The sequence below is a fragment of the Pelecanus crispus genome, chromosome 10 (assembly GCF_030463565.1).
Source record: "Pelecanus crispus isolate bPelCri1 chromosome 10, bPelCri1.pri, whole genome shotgun sequence".
In the NCBI taxonomy this organism is placed as follows: domain Eukaryota; kingdom Metazoa; phylum Chordata; class Aves; order Pelecaniformes; family Pelecanidae; genus Pelecanus; species Pelecanus crispus.
The window spans coordinates 8,052,705-8,073,239 of record NC_134652.1 but is presented as its reverse complement, the minus strand read 5'-3'; the positions used below and the strand labels follow the sequence as shown (position 1 = coordinate 8,073,239).

Genomic DNA, 20,535 nt, shown 5'->3' with positions numbered 1-20,535 from the left:
TATTTTATGCTCCAATTGACCAATAACTAATGTTATAAATATGAGCATTATTCATAATTGTCATAGTGAATCCTAGTAAGATACACATTTTTTTCTCCTCCACTAATCCATCTTCCACAGTGCTTAGAATGGAACATATTTACTGCAAGAACTTGAGACAAAGTGTAACCAGTATGTAGGCACAAGCTTTGTCTTCTCTAAGTTTAACAATACTTAGGTCGTGAAAGTGCTACCTCAAAAGGTTATTTTAATCTACCTCTCTCTATATGTCCATATATATGTATATACAGACACACACTTAACATTGTGTGTATATATGTAATATATATAATGTGTCTTAGAAAGCTCCCAAACACCTATGAGTTCAGTTTCCCAGATCTGGAATTTGATCAGACTAGTAACAACCTGTCAGCTTTAAATATTGGACTATTTGTTTCCCTGTGTCCAGTGCCTAAGATCCTGTTAATTACCCAAACTCTCTTTCTGTAGGTCTTGTTAATTACCCGTCTCCTGTCTCAGAGGACCTTGTTAATAACTTGTACAATCTCTCTAAAAAGGTCCTAATAACACATTAAAATTAAAGATGCTTTTCTTTTAGCACTTGTCAACTGGTGTAAATTGAGAAATTTTCACATCAGTTTATTAGCCTGCTGTAGTGTATTTTCCTAAACACAAACAATTTCAGAGAAATGATGCGCAAGGTTTGGTCATGGCGCAAAACAATCTTTGTTTTCCGGGAGTACCCTCAATTTGTTTAACTGTGTTCAATACAAAATCCACGTGGCTCCTGACTGCAAATTAACCTCTTGAGAGCCATGACAATAGCAGCGATTGTAAGAATGAATGCAATTTAAGATAGTAGTAGGTAAAAGTTTCAAAGCAGTGGATTAAGAAGTACAAAGATAAAACTATCATTGGTAAATGAAATGCTGACTAAAAATACTTGACACATTGTGTGCTTAAAAATTCTTCACTGGCTGTATGATACAAATCCTCTGGAACGAACCGATTTTGTAATATTTGCAAAAACAGCACTTCTTGTTTCACTGTCAGACTCCAAGATTTTTAAATTGTCGAGAAATCAGCTCATAAATATCTATATTACACCTACACCAGACAATAAACCCCCCCCAATCTTAACACTTATGTAATTCAGTAATACTTCATCTATAAAACCCTTAAAAAATACTAATTTATCCACTTGGCATTTGTAAGAGGTAACAAAATATCATCGCCATTTTACAGATCAGGAGCAGGGAGACGAAGTGATTTAGCCAAAGCCACAGAACAAGCCTTTGCCAGAGCAGAGATTAATAGAAATTAGGGGTCCGTACTTGGTGATTTTCTGACAACTAGTATTACACACAAACCAGGAAGGTTTTGTTTTGCTTTTCCCAAATACTTCTTAAACCTTCTTGAAATAATACTAACAAATAATAGTGATAAAGATAAATAATAATTTTCCAATAATCCTGGGATACTTCTTGCTTTTAGGGAAAAAAAAAAATCCTGTAACTGTTGCCGAACCACTTTTAGATTTTCCGCATCAGCAGCTGAGAAAGACATTGAAGATGTATTTATCTTCATTCTTTTAATTATTAAACAAGAGTAGTTAGTGACAGAGTATGGGTGCAGCCGGTTAGCACGGTGGAGTGAAGGGCTATTCAGCAACTCCATTCTGCAACTCGCCCAGCCACCAGTTAGCGACGTTGTTATGAGCTGCTGCCCTGCACGGCATTACTGCTTAGTCAACATTACCAAACACAATTAATTAGGATAGACTTGAGCCTGACCCGAAGCTCACCAAAAGACTCGCACTAACTTTACAGACATCGGTTCGCTGGGGCCAAGAACCTGACCTTCACACTCTGCACATGAAGGAGTTGGGTTTGGTCATTTTTTTTGAAGGTGGGGGAAGAGGGTTGCTGTGGGGTTTTTTTCTTCCACTTTGCACTATCTCCAGCCTGGTCCCACGGACTGAACACCCTTTTGTGCCTACAGAGTGCTGCTGGAATACATCTCCCAGCTGAGTTTCATCAGACAGGATCCAGTTCACATGCCCCAGGACCGTTCCATCACTCAAACAAAGGCTTAGCTAAGTGGGGTTAACAGGGAGATCCACCTGCAAAGCAAACTCCTCATCCACACCGGAAGGCTGATTTTGGACACACCTTAATAAAAAGATACTGCCTGGTTTACTTGCGGAAATGGTATCCATCCAAAAGAGCTTAATAGCATGTAGAGTAAATAAAAAACAACTCAAACAACTCAAAAGTCCAAATTCCCTGTGCATGCTTTCTGCATACTGAATTTGTTACTCAACCTCATTTATTTTGTGCCCACAGATTTATACAATTCTTTCTTCACAGTATTACTAGTTTCAAAAATTAAAAATGGATTCTATTCAACAAATCCTTCACAGATAAAAGGTAAACTTAAACTGTAAACTTATTAAATATGCACATTTTGTATTAGTTTCTACTTCAAAAGAAAATCATTGTACAAGATACATTTGCAAGAAAGTAAACTTATTCTAAAAGATTCTCACAGAACATAATACTGGAGCATGTAAAAATCGAGAGCTTCTAACTTAAATTATTGCGTGCTAGACACTATTGCATAATACCTGTCTTATAGAAAAGGTCAAAAAGTTTACTACTTTTGGCTTTTTGAAAATAACAGAGTATCTATTTGTCTTATCAAAAGTTTATATTTACATAAAAGTCAAGAACTAGTAAGAGACTCATACAAAGAGGGGGAACAAATGATGAGAGTCCTTCTGAATGGGCACTGTGATGAGCTTTTTAATTACAAAAATAAAGAAAAAAAAGCCCATCATGGTTACCGTTAAAGATTTATATTTATCAAGATCTGCTGCATTCAAGAACTTCAAAAGATTTCACTACTTGTATCTAGCATCTGCCTGAATACATTTTTCATTTTAAAAAATTAAATGCTATGTAATTTTAATTGTTATTTAAATTACTTCTCTTTAAAGGAGCTTATTTAAATGGCAGTTTAACTTCTGACAAACCAAGCTACATCCTAACCTTACTCTAATCTAGAGAAATCCTTTATTAAATAAATAATATTCTAAGACTCTGCCTGTAAACATGTTATTTGAGACACTAGGAACTGACTTGACTTGTAGAAGACACTAAGAAGATAATTCATTGAAGTCTGTATGAGCTTCTAGCAATCGAATCTTTTCTATAGCAGTTCCATTTCAGTTTATTTATCTAATTCATATCCATGATTAGTTTTGTTGAGAAAATGATTGTAAGTTTGAATCAGGAATGCATGTAGTCTAACCTATGAATAAAACTGAGTTGGGATACAATAAGATCAATCTGTTCTAAAATCTTAAAGAACGAGATAACAAGAAACAAATTACTTGTTTTTTTTTAAAAAAGAAAATACTACTGTGTCATTAATTAATGAATTAATAGACAGGGAAAAGGCATTTGTTAGAACCATGTTTTCAATTTAAAATGGTGATTTATTTTACAACCTTAAAATTCCAGTTTGGAGCATTATAATTTTAAATCCAATTTCTACCAAATGAATCATTACCTTGAAAAAAAAGGACTGTTAATTTCTGGCATTAATATACAGGAAAAAAAATGAGAATGCAAATCGAGTTAAATAATTAACTGCTTCAGTATTTATCCATCGGGAACAGTATATGTGGGGTGTATGTGTGAGTGTGTGTGTGTGCGTGTGTGTATATATAGAGTGTATTTTTCTCACTAGCAAACAAAAGCCAGAAAGGAAACAAACTGTGGGAAACACTTTTTTTTTTTTTTTTTAAGGAAAACAAGTTAACTGTTGATAGACAAACAGAGATTAAAATGGATTATTTAAATCAAAGTTTCTTATCAGCCCCTGTAACTTAATTCACTCTGCTTAGCACATAAACTGCTGCCTTGTGCAACCACTTGAATACATAGGAACACAGCAAAGCTACAGCGAGGCAAATGAATTCAAGCGTGGTAAGTGCCCATGTGGGTGCTCCCATTTAGAAAACAGAATGGTCTTCAATTCCTCTGCTTTAACACATAGAATCTAAATCCATTTTTTACCCAAGTGGTGACATCCACAGGATTTGTTTTCATTACTCACATTTTCTTCATCCTTTTTATTTATTCTGTTTCACCTTTCCCTTAGACTTGAAACCTTTCCCTCTAAAACCTTGACTTTGGGCAGTGTAATAACTAGCAGTGAGTGTTCAGTGAAAGCAGAAGACTTTCAGGAAGGACCCGTTCTGAAGCACGAACAAGGTCTTCCACAAACACAAGTAACCAAGAACATTCACAGTACATATTAGTAACATAAATGTAACTTCAAAATGAAGTAAGAAAAGATCAAACTATATAAAAAGTTCATAACTTTTACTTAGAAACAGATAAGCAATGATATAAATGTATATAAAGCACAAAGATTGTGTTCAACACTTCACATTTTCATTTATATAACATGTTCAAGATATCAGATCAAAATACAGCAAAAACCTACCTTGAAGATGGCAACATGCTTGTAGGCTTGAAGTTTGTCATAAACGGATTAGTCGAATCATAATCAAAACTCTCCTGATGAGTTTCACCAAACGCACTAGGTGATTTCAAGTCAGTAGAACTGTCTGATCCCCCATTGCTAAGTTTATCTGACCTCTTGCTATCTTTTTTTCCAGTCACTCTTTCAAAAAGACTAACTTTCTCTTTTTTCTCTTTTTTAATTTCTTTTCTGATTTCGACAGGTTTGGAAAACAGACTTATGTGTTGATCCCATGTTGCTGGGCTTTCTTCAAACGGATTCTTCTGTCTTGGCAGTGTAGCAAATTTTTGGGGTAACGAAGCACTCACATTGGTAAATGGGTCGTTTTGTGCTTCAAGTGCAGTTTCATCAGCTGTGCTGTCAAGCTGGTTCATTTTAGAAGTATCAACACTTAATGTCCTTCTATGTGGAGATTTTAGACTCCCTGCAAACAATCTGTCATTAGTATACTATCAGTGAGACACGGTATCATAGTTATGACATGCAAAGAACCCATTTAGCTTAGGTCTAGAAATTTTGCCATTGAGTCTCAGTTCAAAACACTGCTGAGTAACTAAGCTATTTAAAAGAAAAAATGAAGAGCTGTGGCCTTGACTTCATGGTTCAGAAATGTTTATGGATAGACACTACAGCAAATTTTTGTTTCCTGTGTGAAAACTAAGTTCTACAAAGAAGACAGCTATGACTACTGTGCCATTCCAGAAAGCAACAGTTGCTGCATAGTAACTTTGAACAATGCAAAGTATTTTCAGTTCTTTGTATAAATAAGGTTTAAAACTTTGGTGATAGTTTTCAATTTTTTAAAGACTCTTCTTTTTCACAAGATGCTATCTTGCCTAGAGTTCCCTCTAGAATGCGATGCTTCACCACAACACACTCTCAAATGAGGACATAAGAAAAATGCTAAATTATTATATATTATGACCAATATAAGTTATTTCTTATGCTCAGAAACAGCAATTATGAGTTACCACCAACTAATGGAAGTAAAAAAAAAAAAATAGGCCAGCAATAATTCTTAACTTTTTGGCCTTGTAATTGCTTCATAAAGAAACAGACTTTTGAATGCTCTAATAGCAGTGAACTGTAATTATAACGGTCATGAGTTTTACTTACCACCTTCATCAACCGAACCAAAAGATTCTAGCTGACGCCTGAAAAGATGAGAGTAGCCAACTGTGCTGGATTTCATTTTTTCTGAGGAGACATGCGATCCTGTTAAATCTGACATCGAATGAGCTGAGGATAGCCGCTGAGGTCCCAAAAGGAACGGTTTTTTGGGTTTTGATTTCATTTGTACTTCACCACTACATACCTCTACATTTGCATCAGGTATGTGAGTACTTGGGATGATTGCAGAGGATGTATCCGAAAACGTCCCGTCGCTTTTTCGACCCTTCATCTTGTCTTTTAGTTTAGCAAAAGGGGATTTGGTTTTGTCCTTCATTGACAAATCAAACATACTTGCTGTCATGTTATTCCTCATAAACTGAATATTGACCTTTATTTCTCCTCTGTCTTTAGTTCTCTTCCCTTGTCTGGACTCTAGGTGAAACCACCTTAAAGGAGAAAAAAAGCAAGTTAAGTTGTGTTTTCTGGAGGCTAGTCATTAAACTCTGGTCAGTTGGTTAATGTATCTGGCTAGTATAATTTAAAATATGAAAACCAAATTCCATACCAAAAATTAAAAACATCCCTGTACTGAAAAACTTTTTTGTCTATATTTGCTTTTGAAGAGGAAACTTAGTAACTAAGCAAGCACAAAGCTCTTTGCAGTGTTCAGCTACTTCAAGAACCAAAATCAACTCTGTGGAAGATACTAAACTTCATCAAAGCTAATGGGCTCACATCTGTTTACGAAGGAGAATTTGTATCTAATGTTAATTATAAATACAAATATATTTTATTTTGCTATTTAAAAGAACACTTGGTATTTTTCAAGTGGCCTTCATTTAGCAGTGATGTATATTACATGAATGTATACTGTGTGGCAAATATTTCATCTAGTAATCTTTTCTCCTTTTATTGTGCTCAGGTTTATATGCTAGCAAACATTTTTCCCCTCCGTCCCTTCCTTCTAACCACTGGTTAAGATTTATGTCAACTGCACTAGCACTAGCAAAGAAATATCTGAGACCCCTGAACAGTCAACCATCATTTCAGTTCTGCAACTGCAACCGCTGCCAACGTTGACGGTAACTCCACGAGCACTGGTGGCAGAACAGCGAGTGCGTAGGTGTATCTAACAGCCGTCCCTTCTTTTGCAGGTCACCAGTAGGATTAACTGCAGAAATATTTCCACAGGCTTTGGAACCATGACATAAACCCCCACTCCTTGAAAAGAGATCAAAGGTGTGATCACCTGTTTCAAAAATCCAAGTGTGCGTCTTTGCCGGATCCAAGAAGGGCTTTATCATTATCCAAGCACCTTATTCATTCCCTATGGTGCCCCCACTGTCCCATGGAAGCACCTGCAGAATTATGGCTCAATCTTCCTTCACCTAAATGGATGACTGACAGACAATCCCTTCTCCACACCCATCATCAATAGCCTTTTCCTATTTCAAAAAGGGCACAAGGACATATTTCAGATCCGCCAGCTCTAAAGAAGTGCTCCAAACCCACTACCAGCAGAAATGCATGCACACACCCTAACACAACAGTGCATTATCACGATAAAGTAACTTTTGAACTGGAGACTAAGAAATGAAATTGCCTATCTGCACAGATGCCAAATTGATCATGCAGTTATACATACATTATTCAATACTGTCAAATATAGAAAACAAGGTCAGGAAAGGAGAAAAATAACCCTCAACTTCCTTTCAGATTTCATAAATATTTTTAGAGGTGACAGCTGATATCAAACTTTCAGGCAGAGATACTATTTTGAGTTGAGAAAATACTTCTAAAAGTGACCCACCAAAGAAATAATGAAAGGATAAAGAGGAGTATGACTTTTTTTGTTGCTTTGTGATGTCTGAAAGGTTTTATATCCCATACTAAATCAGAACAATTAAGAAATATCAGACCTTCTCTGTCCTGGCACTGGACAACATGAATCCAGACCTGTAGATCCAGAACTTCAAACTGGTAGGAGGACAATTAAACCTTTAGGAAGAAAGTTTTTCTTCTGTTGTGAGGTAACTTCGTTTATGTATTTTAAATTAAATGCAAAACCTGAAATATGTTATGGGTCTGAAGAAGATGGATTGTTTTTCCTTTTAGTTAATAATGTTTCACGTCTTGGTAACTGATTCCAGAAACAATTTAAGTCATCTATAGAGTCATTACAGAAAACACACACAACAGAACCAAGAGTAAATCTTTTTTGTGATATATAATATCGCAAAAACTGGAAGACAAGATAGCCTACTTTCTTTAAAACTCTTCTTTAAAAGAAAATATGTTCATATATTCTCTTAAAAAAAATAAAAACGATACACAGCCATAATGAGCAAGCCCTTGCTCAGACAGATCTTGCCTGTGCAGAAAAATCCCCCAAACCAAAAACCACCCTGAAACTGAGAAAGTCCTCCCCATGATTCCTTAGACGGACACTAAACATAAACATACATATGAATATAAATAAGGCTTATGAGTGTTTTAAGAGGCTTAATAAGCAGACAGGACCTCACTTTTTGACATTCAAATTTAACGGCTCAGCCTACACTGCAGGAAAACATGTTCCCCTTCTCCCTCTTTCCCTCTCCTCGCAGGTCTCAAACATTAACTCCGTATCTCTGATACGACTGCTGAATTTTCGTATGTTTCTACTTAGGAATTACAAACACTGATGTATGACACTTGTTAACTTGCTTTAGAACAATATCAAGACATGAATTCTTAAGCTTTTGCTGTGTGGAAGAAAGCCTTTTCTTTTAAAACTTAATTTAACTCAATTATTGACATTCTTATCATGAATCAACAACCACTCTGTGTCACTACCAGTACTCACCTGCTAACAGCAGACCTCCACATACTATTTTGACATTCACCAGGTCTGAAGGAGAGAATTCCAGCACATAACTAATACATTGCCTTTGCAGCTCATAGATTTGATTTCAAAGTAGACTTTGAAGAACTTGACGCTAAAAATAAGTTCAGCTGGGAAAACAAAGAAACTCTGCTTACCCTAGGAAGATAACAGGACGGCGTAAGGGACTGGACCTCATACCTGCTGGGAGCAGGTTCAACACTACTACTGATTCCAACAGAATTTAATCATAAACTCTTTACTCCAGCAAAATTCCTCTGGACTTCAGTGGAATTTCTATTTGAATAATGATCGCTGGATGAAATCTTTGTATAAAAGACAGATATTTAATTTTCATAGGCATTTCAAGGAGGTTTCTTTGTTACCTTGGAGAGTTTATCTTGGTTTAGTTATAATGAAGGTTCCATATGCTTCAGCTCATAACAAGACAATATGAGAAGCAGACTTGAATCACGATTTTCTTCAAATTGAAAGGTGAATAATTACATTTTTAAACAGATTAGAACAAATGCAGGCAATGCATTTGTGTGGAGCTGCACGTGAATGAGCAACTGAGTCTGTAAATGTTTCTTATTAGAATCTGTTTCTACAACACATGGGCGTGAGCAACAAATAGAAAAAACAGTGCTGTATATAATAGAAAAAAGAACTGGAAAATGAAGTCCACTGCTTTCAGATAACAACATTTGGGTCCTAAAATACTAAATTCCACTATACCACTGCCAATTTAAAAAATTGTAATGTATTATAAAAGCCCATAAAACTTGCTATTTTGGTTTTGTTTACAGTACTTTTAGCCACAATAAATGCTCCATTTGTCAGGCTGCCATGAGCTTATTCTATAGAAAGCCTGTACAAAGTAGGAAAATAGCCAATAACATACACGAACAAAACAGGGTGGCTTTTATGAGAGCAGATGCCCTTTTATTTAATAACCAAATATTACATCCAGTCTTGCAGACAGTCTTTATTTAAACAGACCTTGTACAAAGTCTGGCAAATTTTCCCAACTTCAAAGGAAGCTCTATTGCCTTCTGAATCACATTCATACTTCTTGCTCTCACCTTCAAATGTTCTGTAGGACAACGTCCTCCATACACCCTCTAATTTTGACTTTTCCCCTATGCTTTCCATCAGAATAACCCTTGCTTCTTTTTCTCATCTGTTTTTGACTGCGCTAATGGGCTTCGCCTGTCTTGCACAGGTTTCTGGACATTTTTATTTTGTAAGTATTATATAAATTGCCACTCTGTATGCTGACAATTTTTTTGAACAAGTAGAGAAGATCAACATTCAAGGCTGAATAGGAAAAGTCCTGCTGACCAGTCAGCTCTGAAAAACTAAACCCTGATCTGAAGAAACATGGCTATTTTCTAACCATGACAAAATTACTCAATTTTGGCCATACCTACAATTAGGGGTGGAAAAGCAAAACTCCCTTATTTCTAAGACAGACAATAACCATCTTCTCCACACTATTAAAGTAAATTGTGTATTGTTAGTAGTACTGAACCCTTCACATTAGTAAAGATAGACAGGAAGAGTGAAGGAGAAAACTGAAATAAGTTACTATTAATAAGCACGTTACAAAATTCTGATCTGCCTATGCCATCTAAATAGCTAGTGATCTACAAACATACTTACATTTTCAACACAATTCTTCAACTGTTCTTCTCCTCCCCTTTTTCTGATTTCATTTTTTTCCCATTAACTTGGTTTTCCAACTCACTTTTACTTATCTATACTGTTCTCATCGCACCCTTTATCCTGCATTCAACAAGTATTTTGAAACCAGTATCTCATTTCTCTTCTCCTAATTCGAGTCTTAACCCTCTCTCTTCTTTGAAGAAGCATCACATAACCTATTCTGCTCACCATGTAACAGTGAGCAGGACGGGTTGACAGTAATGGGTAAGAAAAATAGTAACAGTATGGGTAAGAAAAACCACTATGTCATTTTAATTACATTGTAATTACATTGTAATTATATACTTAAAAGTTTAACAGCCTCCAAAACCACTGGGATACTTGTCTATCAATTTCAACAGGAATTAGAAGTCTTCCAGCCAGCACATTCAACCTATGCATGACAGATGATGTCCTGACTCCACCTTCTTGCCGGTGCTGAAGATTGAAAGTACTAAAGGAATTTTCCCACTCATTTTGCCTCTTCTCAAATACGCCACTCTGCCTTCATTCTGCCAGGAAATGTCTACTGAGCTGCTCTAATTTTACTTTGCTGAAATCACTAGATTGCACCCAAAGATTTTTGCAAAATCTTGATTTTAATTCACAAATTACCGAAGGAATTCTGCAAAAAGCCACAAAACCACCACAGCATCCACAAGGCTTCTAACCTTGATTTTACAGGTAAAAATCAGCATCCTGATCTGCTAAGCAACTTTAATCTGCTACACAGTGATGAGGAGAATTTTCTACACCAGCAGGTACTTCTAAAACTACCCCTATAAAAGACCATTAAAATCCCAATGATAGAACACGTCCATCAGCTGTCACAGGAAAGAAGTACTTCATCTTAGATTACTATGTCCAAGCTAGATACACTGAAGAAACTTGCTTCACAAAATCCCACTAACATAAACGTCCACAGCTAATGGGTAAAACCCAGTGTCCAAAGCCCAGAAACGTCTAACATTTTCACTAGCAGCAAATGCACTTTGAAAAATGCAGAAGTATGTTTTGTGATAAATCACTTGGATACCATACCGAAAAGACTGCCCCAAAAGTCAGTAAATAGGAAAATTAAGGCAAGGGGCTGAGCACAGACTACACCGTGTATGAGGGGAAATGAAGAAGAAAAGAGATTATTTATTAAAATAGGTGATGACACCCACAAGGATGAATACTATTACTTTCTGGAAGCCAACTGAAATGAGATATACAAAGTCGAGTTTAAAAATAAGTATTAGAGAGTGACATCGTAACACCACAAAACATATGGGAACTGACACATATCCCTACACCCTTACTAAGCTAACATCAACTATAATCAAAAGAATTAAGTGGTCTTAGTTTACTTATTATTTTGGCTAAAGACTATGTATGACAACTTTTATTTTAGAGACAAAATAACTGAAGGATTGAGAACTAAGGCCAGTTATTTCAGTTGAGCGTGTGTTCAAGCATGTGTGTGTGTGCACAGAAAATGGCGAAGTATTTCAATCCAGATGGCACTCAGACTCTGACTGAGAATTACGACTTATTCAGAGGATGTGCTTGCATTTGTTGTCAAAGTGTAAATGCTGGGAATATTACTAGATAATTTGAAAATATTGGTATAATCCCATGAAGCTACAACTGGGCGCAACTTTCTGTTTTCCCCCATAACCATCTTTTGCTTCTGTTCCTCGCTACTAACTCTCCTTTTTTTTTTTTTTACATTTACTGAGTGGTACCACAAAAGCAACAGCACAAATCCGTATGGATCCCCCAGGATGCTCATTATTACTGCACCTTTAACAAATTTTGGTGTTACTACTCTTCCCACTTTTGACCAGAGTGGAATGAGTTTTTTCTCTTACTTTAGCCACATTTTGAAAATTTCTGCTACAGCCTGCCGTTTCCACTACTATTTAGTTTTATCACCTAAAACGCATTTTTCTGGTTTAAACTAAATGTAAGACTCAAAAATAGTAAATAATGTTCATAATGTGTTATGTTTTGTAGAATAATTTTTTAAAAAGGCATTATTCATTAGCAAGCCCCGAGTCCTTGACAATCATACTATCTGTTTACTAGTAGTTGTTTGCTTGTTCATAATTCAAGTTGCATTTGAAGCCACCTACTCAAGCACCTGCCTCTTGCTTATGCTGCTACAGATGAGAGAGAGGACAGGGCAGAGGCAGGCAAAGGGGGGAACCCGTCCCTATCCAAAAGGAAGGCTGCCAAGAAGGCATTCACATCAATTTGGAGAAAGTCACACAATTTTCGTACCTTTCAGGAAGCTCAGCAGCACTAAAACATAAGTGCTTACAATGCAGGGGTATTGATCGTGGTCAATCGTTAATTCTTTTTATCTATTTGTTTGCCGAGAAGCTGGTTTTGACTATTTTATATGATCGATGTAAGCAGAGGAGAAGCATCTTAGGTGAGGCCAAGATTCCTTCACTGTATTATGCTCAAATAAGCAATTTTACAACACTGCTGCAATCTAGGGGGGGAGGGAGGGGAGGGGTATTGGTGTTGGTGTTGTTGAGGTATTATAGAAACCAAGGACAAGGGGAATTAAGTTACAAATAAAAAATGTCTCCTCCAACAAAATTTCCCTAAGAAATAATAACTCTACCATCGCCTGCTCCCCTCAAATTTATAACATTCCAGGCAAGTGTTGCATCTTAAATCAGCTGAAGGTATAATAACATTAGCCCTCCAGGAAAGCTAATAAAGGAATGGACAATAAATAATGTGGAATTTGAGAACAACAAGGATGAAGCAAATGCCAATGAAATAAGTAACATCATGGTGAAAGCTAACGGAAATCTGTTCTTCTATTGCTGTGTTCATTTAGCACACAGGAGAAAAAAACCTAAGCACAGTCATTAAGAAAAACTACTGAAAAATACTTCAGTAAATTAAGACATGTTAGTAAATGATTACTTTTTATTCCACCATAGTTCAAAAATTTGTTTTGATGTTACACATTGTCAGATCTTCAGCAGTATTAAGGCATCTATGAATTATAACTGAATTGAAATTATTACAAAAAAGTATATATGCTTTAAAACAACACATTCATTGATCATCCTTTACATTTAAACTGCGAGAGCAAGAGAGGTATATTTTTTCTCCAACAGCAGACCAAAAAAAATTGTCATCTATTTCTCAGGATGAGTTAAAAAAACCCACAGGATTTTACTGCAGAAAATAAAACCATGTCAGAAATCTAAGATCTGAAAACTTATGCTAAATATACTTCCAATAAAGCAGTATCTCCCGAGCTTTTTGAACTGTTAAAAAAACCTCAGTAAAATCTCTCAGCATCTGGAGCCTAGTTTGCAATTCTGGAGAAAAGAGCAGAAGTAAAAAGAGCCTGTCCGTTTCCAACTACAGCAGAGATGCCAGAGACACTTACTCACAAAGTTAGCACAGTGTGATGGGCACTTTTGCACCAATACAGAAAGAAAATGAACTAGGATCCTGCAGATGCTTTGGCTGAGGTCTCAGGAAGAGACCTAGTAAGGGACCATCTGAGCCACATCTGGATCTAACCGTTCCAGGAATTTTCACTTTTAAGAATTTGAAAAATCATCAATTTCAGAAAGAAAGAAAAAGGCCATTGCGTGATGGTGCGTACAAAATTTTCACTATCAAATTATAGTAAATATACTGCTTTATTTCATTAAATATTGTGTGAAATCAAGTTTATTAGAACACAAGACGCGCAAATCCTATCATGAGCCTCTGCCTGGCCTGAAAACTTTACTACAGAGAGTGTTTTTCTTAAGGTATGACAAGTGACAAAAAAGCTATACAGAAAAAAGGATTATTTGCCCCTAACATAATGTTTCTGAAGCTGCAGTGAATTTTTAAATTTATTTCTTCCAAATTATAAAATATTGAATAAAAAAAATGTATACAAAAAACTGAAAGTCACACACCCCACGGTCTTCCTAGGAATCAAAAATCAGCTGGTAGCCTTCACTTCTCATACCTCCTTACTAAAAAAGCACTAGGGAATTGCTGACAGGGTTCAGCATTGTGCAGAATATTAAATATCTTTTTTGCAATACCCTGGTGACTCTTGAGTCTGTCTCTTACAGCACCATATGTACAGCTGTGTTGGAAAGAGGAAGCTATTAAATATATTAAAAAGTAGAAATATTACCAATAGACACTTCATCAAATAACTGGATCTCATTCATCCCCAAACAAAGCAAGAAATGTTAAGGTTACATCAACATGAGAAAATAACTCTGGATTTAATAACACCACAAGCCTGTTGAACATATTTGAAAGTAAAAACATTGCTTAATAAAACAGATTAGTGTTTCTGAAACAATGAATATAGCTTTCAACCATCAGAATGCTTTGGTAATAAAGACATTGGACTTGGTCTTGAAAGGCACTGGGTATCTCAGTTCCCACACCACAGTCACGGCTAGAAGGTCTTCGGGTCCTAATATATTACCCTTAGTTTACTGCCAACACAGGGCTAGGAATATTTTGTATCAAAAAGGATTTAATAAAAGGAAGAAAAGAAAGAGTGTTTTGTTTCAGATCACATTTGCAAATATATTCTTGAAAGTGTGCCCTCCTCCCACATACACATCCAAATACTGCATCCACATCTCGAACTCATGCTGAAAGGAGTCAGCAACAACACACACACATTCCACAAAGGCATCCGAGTAGGCAACCCTGATAACTTTTCAAAAACATCTAAATGCTTAAGGACTCTGAATTATTTTTTCAAAAGTGAGTTTCAAAAAGGACATTTTCTAGGTTTCTAAGCACCTAAAGACACCAACAGGAAAACTGGACTTTCAGTGGCTCCTATCTCCTAAGAATTTAAATCGACATTAAGTGAGTATGTGCTGCCAAAAATCCCACTAACCGCCTATCCGCACTTTTACACGTATGTAAGACTTTTACAAGTACGGCTGTTCAGCTCTGGAAGCCTAACACCCATCAACTTTTAATAAGATTTGCAACCTTAAATGCTCGAGTAACTTCTGAAAATAGGACTTGGGCTGTTTGTAAAGGTTTCCCCATAGGCCCCCATCTGCAGTACAGCTCGCAGGCAGAGCACAGCTTGTCTGGTAATTTCAGTGGTGGTCTAGGGAAGCACCGCTGCACGGTTACGTAGCCGGAGTTCCTTTCTCACACTTCAGAGAAAGAAACGAAAAAGTAAAGAACACCTATGAAGCCCTGCTAAGCACAACTTCATATAAAAATACTGAAGAGATCTGAATGTTTATTTAACTATGACAAGGACTATGTTGATTATCCCACTTAGACATTTTTGCAATAATTTTTTAAGACTCCAATACTACTTTTGCTAAAATTGCTGCAAAAGCGATGGTCCCCCAAAGGGAAAAGAGGTTTTGGTACTCACAGTAATACCTGAATAATTTACATATTTTCCCCCAGTTTCTGAATGCGTATTTCTACCTAGACTTAGAAAGTTTTTACAGTTAGTGTTTCTACTTCATTCACTCACCTTTTTCTCTGTAGAGCAGCTGGGTGTTTAATCTAAAGTAGTTGCCTATGACTTGCAAGATAATTACAACTGATGATTAAAGAATATTTAAGATGCATGTCTAAAGAGCACTGAAACTTCCTGAATCAAGTGTAAATAGGATTTAAGACCCTAAGGCTACAGGCATTACCATGTATTGCATCAAGGTAACTGGTTTGTCCTTAAAAAGATAAGCAATTAAAAAGTATAATACTTCAGACCACGAACCCACAAGAGATTCTGCAGAGACACGTTGTTCCCTATTATACGGTTAGTGAACATACTGTTTTGCTAAAAATCTAGTTTACAAAAAAACCCCGAACAAACACCAGGGCAAAGGCAGCTTTGACTTGTCTTGGGTGCTCCTATACCCTCAGCCACTGCACAGAAGCAGGACCAGGTTTTGAGACGGTTTCTGCAGAAACAGTTGTCTGATCAACGAGACCTGGCTGGTGTCGCTGCACCCATTTCCGCCTCCAGCTGCCCGCTCGGACTCTGCTGGAGGTTAACACCTCCCCAGCACAGTCAGCGAGAGACGATCGATGCCAGCCTTAGTCGCTTTGACGCAAAGTCCAGCACCTTACCATAGACCCACCATCACCATCAGAAGAAATACCAGACTTCAATTTTAACAGTTTAGATTTGGGCACAGGAGCCTTTCTACTCTACTGAAGGCTCTACTAGACAAGGAAAGGCACCTGGGGCAGGAACTTTTTAACCGCTGCAGAAAGATTTGTCAGTGCTCATACGTCACTGCCCACATACAGCTAGCTTGCAGGCCTCCATGCTGCTCTCGGACTACTTCTGTGGGAAAAGCGTAGCTAAAACAAACACGAATCATGTAGTCACAGGCATGCCTGCAGTGCGCTTATAAATTACGCTGGTACCAGACATCTTTGTGTCATCATGTCCTAACTAGAAATTATAAACAATTTTAAGTTAGTTGAAAAACTGAGTTAGATACGTTTACAGTTCAGCCTAATAAACTGCTATGATGCTTTTTTTTTCCTTTTTTTTTTTTTTTTTTCATTCCAGTGCCAGAACTTGCTGGCAAACAGCAATTTTCTTCGACAAAGGCTTATGTAGGTAATGATGGCGGCTACTACAACAGCAGAAATTTCTCTTCAATCTTCTCTGTTGAGGCCTGCTGTACAGAGCAGCCTGCAGGATCACGGCCTAAGACTAATCAGGATCAGAAAAGCACTGTGCTGCTGTGGTAAGCCTTCACTAAGTCACAGTTCATTGACCACTAAAACATAAATATAAAATATTCAAAGATGCTTGCAGTCTTTTTGACTTGCAGCAATTGAAGGAAAACATTTTTAAAGAGAACTCTACCAGGCTTCGAGGGAGTCTGAGTCTCATACATGGTTCAAATTGAGGTAGGAGTTGAATGGGGACATGGCCCTGAGCAGAACGAAGAAAAATCTTTAGCAAAATGAGCTGTAACGACTTCACGTTGCACACAAGAATTTGTAAAAAAATGTTAAAGTTACTGACAGTCCTTCCCTGTGCAGGGCAACCACTGTGATTACAGTAAACTTCTCCCTGGAAGAGGTTAGGCCGCAATGACATAACTCTGTTAGGGGCTTTGAACACACGGCAGAAGAGAGAAACGTCCTAATTTAATTTCAAAGTACGTTGATAATAAGGCTACTATTCTCCCCCCCCAAGCACAAGCGTACCAGGAATACAAATCATAAAGGAAAAAACCAACTTACTCCGTTTTCCTTCTTTGCTTGTCCTCAAATATATCATTCAGGCTTATCGCCACCTGTCCCAAAAACTTGTCCAGCCCCACCAGCGACCTGTGCATGACAATCAGGTACAGGATGTACTTCTCTGGATTCTCCTGCATGAGTAATCCAGGGAGCTCGAAGGAGGCCTCTTCCTTCCAGACGGGATCCAGGGTCTTCTCGGCCACCGAGGTGGAGTACTTCTCCTTGCCCAGCTGTATGATGGTGTAGGCATCGTTGCTGCCATTTTTACCTTTCGGCTTCAGACCTTTGGCTTGAAGGACCGTAACTTGCACGTGAGTTGGGAACCACTTCTGGGCTTGCTCTGCTAGCAGCATCTTTGCGGATCGCGGCAGCAACAGCAAACGCACCGTCTCTAAGTCTCCGAGCCGCCGCGTAAGGGCGCTTACGGCGAGGCACCTGCCAGGGCTCGGCGCGCTCCTTCCTCCAGCGCTGCCCGCCGCGGGTGGCCCTCGCCGGTCCTCACGTTCCCCCCTCCCCACCCAGCCCTACCTGCGGCTCCATGCCGGGGGCTGCCGGCTCCCCCCCGCAACACCGACGCTACTCCCCCCCGCCCCCCGCCCCGGCCTCCCCGCGCCCGCCGGCCCCGCTCCCCTCCCGCCGCTGCCGCCGGCCCGGCTCCCCGCCGCCCGCAGGGCATCCCCCGGGCAGGGCCCCTCCGCCGCCCGGCCCGGCCCGGCCCTGCCCGGAGCGCCGCGGCCCCCTCAGCGCGGCCCGGCCCGGCCCGCCGCGGGCCCCGCCGGCGGCCTCCCCCTGCCCCTCACGGCCCGGCGCCCGAGGGCGGCGCGGGGGGGGGCCTCGCCGCCGCCCCGCTCCCGGCGGGGGTGTCGGGCCGGGCTGCCGCGGCCGCCGCGGCCGTCACGGCGCTGCCCTCCTTCCTCCCGCCCTCCCTTCCTCCCGCCCGCCGGCCTCAGCCTCTCGCCGCGCTCCCCCCCCGCCGCCGCCCGGCCTGACGGGCCGGCTCCGCCGCTTCCGCCTTCCCCATGCTGCCGGCGGCGGCGGCGGCCTCCGCGGCGGTCAGAGGGCAGAGGGCAGGGTTCGCCCGCTCCCCGCCGCCGGGGCCGGGGCCGGCGGCCGCCTCCCCTCCCCTCGCTGCCCTCCCCGGTCCCGCCGTGCCGTGGCCGGCACCCGGGGCTGCCGCCGCTGAGGGCCCCCCGGCCGCGGTGCTGCCCGAGGACAGGGCGGGGAGAGGCCGGGGCAGCGCCGGGGGCAGCGGGGAGCAGGGCCCGGGGGCAGCGGGGAGCAGGGCCCGGGGCAGCGGGGAGCAGGGCCCGGGGGCAGCGGGGAGCAGGGCCCGGGGGCAGCGGGGAGCAGGGCCCGGGGCAGCGGGGAGCTGGGCCCGGGGGCAGCGGGGAGCAGGGCCCGGGGCAGCGGGGAGCAGGGCCCGGGGGCAGCGGGGAGCAGGGCCCGGGGGCCCCCTCCCGCCTGAGACCCCGGTCTCGTTAATTTAGCGCTATTTTTATTTCTGGAGGGGAGAGAGAGCTGTACTGGAGCTGTGGGCAGGAGGGAACCTCTGTAGGCATTAGCTACTGTTGCATGAATAATAATACTGTATTTATATTAAGCATTAACCTAACAATACTGGTAATATAAAATATTATTAATTATATTTAGGAAGGGGAAGAAGCCCCCTTAGGCTCTGCGGCCGAGGAGGGGGTGCGCAGGGTTGGTGGCGGCAGTGGCCGGCCCTGTGTGCCCGGGCCCCCGTGCTGATCCGGAGGAATCATAGGATCGTTGAGGTTGGAAAAGGCCTTTAAGATCATCCTGTCCAACCATTAACCTAACGCTACCAAGTCCACCACTAAACCAGTTAAGGGGAGAGTAATAATTTCGTGTTTCCTGGCTTGGTGGCTGGGAAGCTCTCAAGTCAGCCCGTCCTGCTGCCTGCCACTTTGGGAACTTCTGTATTTCCCACCCCATCCACCCGCCCTGGCAATTTGGTTGGCTTTAAATGAGAAATCATAAATAATTGTCAGCTGTTTCAAGGACACGTAATTTTGTTGATGGCACAGCTGGAGGCTACGTGTGTATGTGCGCGTGTAAGTGTGCACCTGTAAGCGGATTAACTTTGTTTCTACAAAAAAAGAAGAGAAGCCCATGTGCAACTAGGGTTGCAAGGCTCCATATCCCACCCCCAAAACCCGTAACAAGCAGGGGACTCAGCAGCCAAGTCAGATAATACTTCATCCACCACCCCTCACTCAGTGAGTCCCCAGTCCACGGCTCACAGGTTAGTGAGCAACAGAAAGCTTGGGAGACCTTCTCATACTGCTGAGACCTACAGGAAATTAAAAAGTTAAAGCTGAAGGCCATTAGGGAGAGTAAAGTATGATGCTGCCCACAACACTTAATGCTGAGCGAGTTATTGTCCGGGGTCAGAAAAGGTTGGGGATCACTGGTCTACACACAGTCATTAGTCTGAGTCGCAGCTCATGTTATCTTTGTACACAATTTAAATAACTACTTAAATGACCCCTAAGTTTTGACTGAAAACGATATGTGTCTGCATGCTGTGGTAATTAACGCAGTGCTGGCACTTCTTTCCTCTTCCACATCGTATCTGATTTTTGTTGATGTTGGGAAATAGATGGTCCAGTTGGAAACGATAACTTCAGAACATGTCTTGGGATTGTATTTAGACAAAAGCGCGTAAATAGATTATCTAGGGTAGTAATTTCTTAAAGAGTTATAAATGCTATGATTATCTGCCTTGGTTTGTATTCGTGAGATACTAATGGTCAAATTAAGGCTGCACATCAACTCTTTGGGACAAGTTACCACCCCCCCTCACCTGAAAATCACTTCCCCTCCTCTCCAGCTGCCAGTGACCCACATCCTCAGGTATCTTTCCCGAATGTTTCGCAATGAGTTGTCAACAAAGCTCCCAGGGTGAACTGCTGTGCTTAGGGAAAGAGTAGTGGCATTCCAGGCTGGAAGAGCCAGGAAGGATTATGGTGACAGTGTTCTGCAGGAAACCCAGGCCATGGGGGAAAGCCACGGGGTTCTTGTTGGAAACCAGGGAGGCATAT

The 20,535-nt window shown here is 40.4% G+C and overlaps 1 protein-coding gene across 1 annotated transcript in view; it reads right to left on the bottom strand.

The window, feature by feature from the left end:
• Positions 1-17,823, bottom strand: part of RAB11FIP2 (RAB11 family interacting protein 2) — a 29,754-nt gene extending 11,931 nt beyond the window's left edge. The window contains exons 1-3 of the mRNA XM_009480345.2: positions 17,471-17,823; positions 5,671-6,113; positions 4,516-4,978 (exon numbers count right to left, since the gene is read on the bottom strand). Coding sequence (XP_009478620.1) covers positions 4,516-4,978; positions 5,671-6,113; positions 17,471-17,823 — 1,259 coding nt within the window. The remainder of the gene's footprint in view (positions 1-4,515; positions 4,979-5,670; positions 6,114-17,470) is intronic.
• Positions 17,824-20,535: the final 2,712 nt, after the last annotated feature.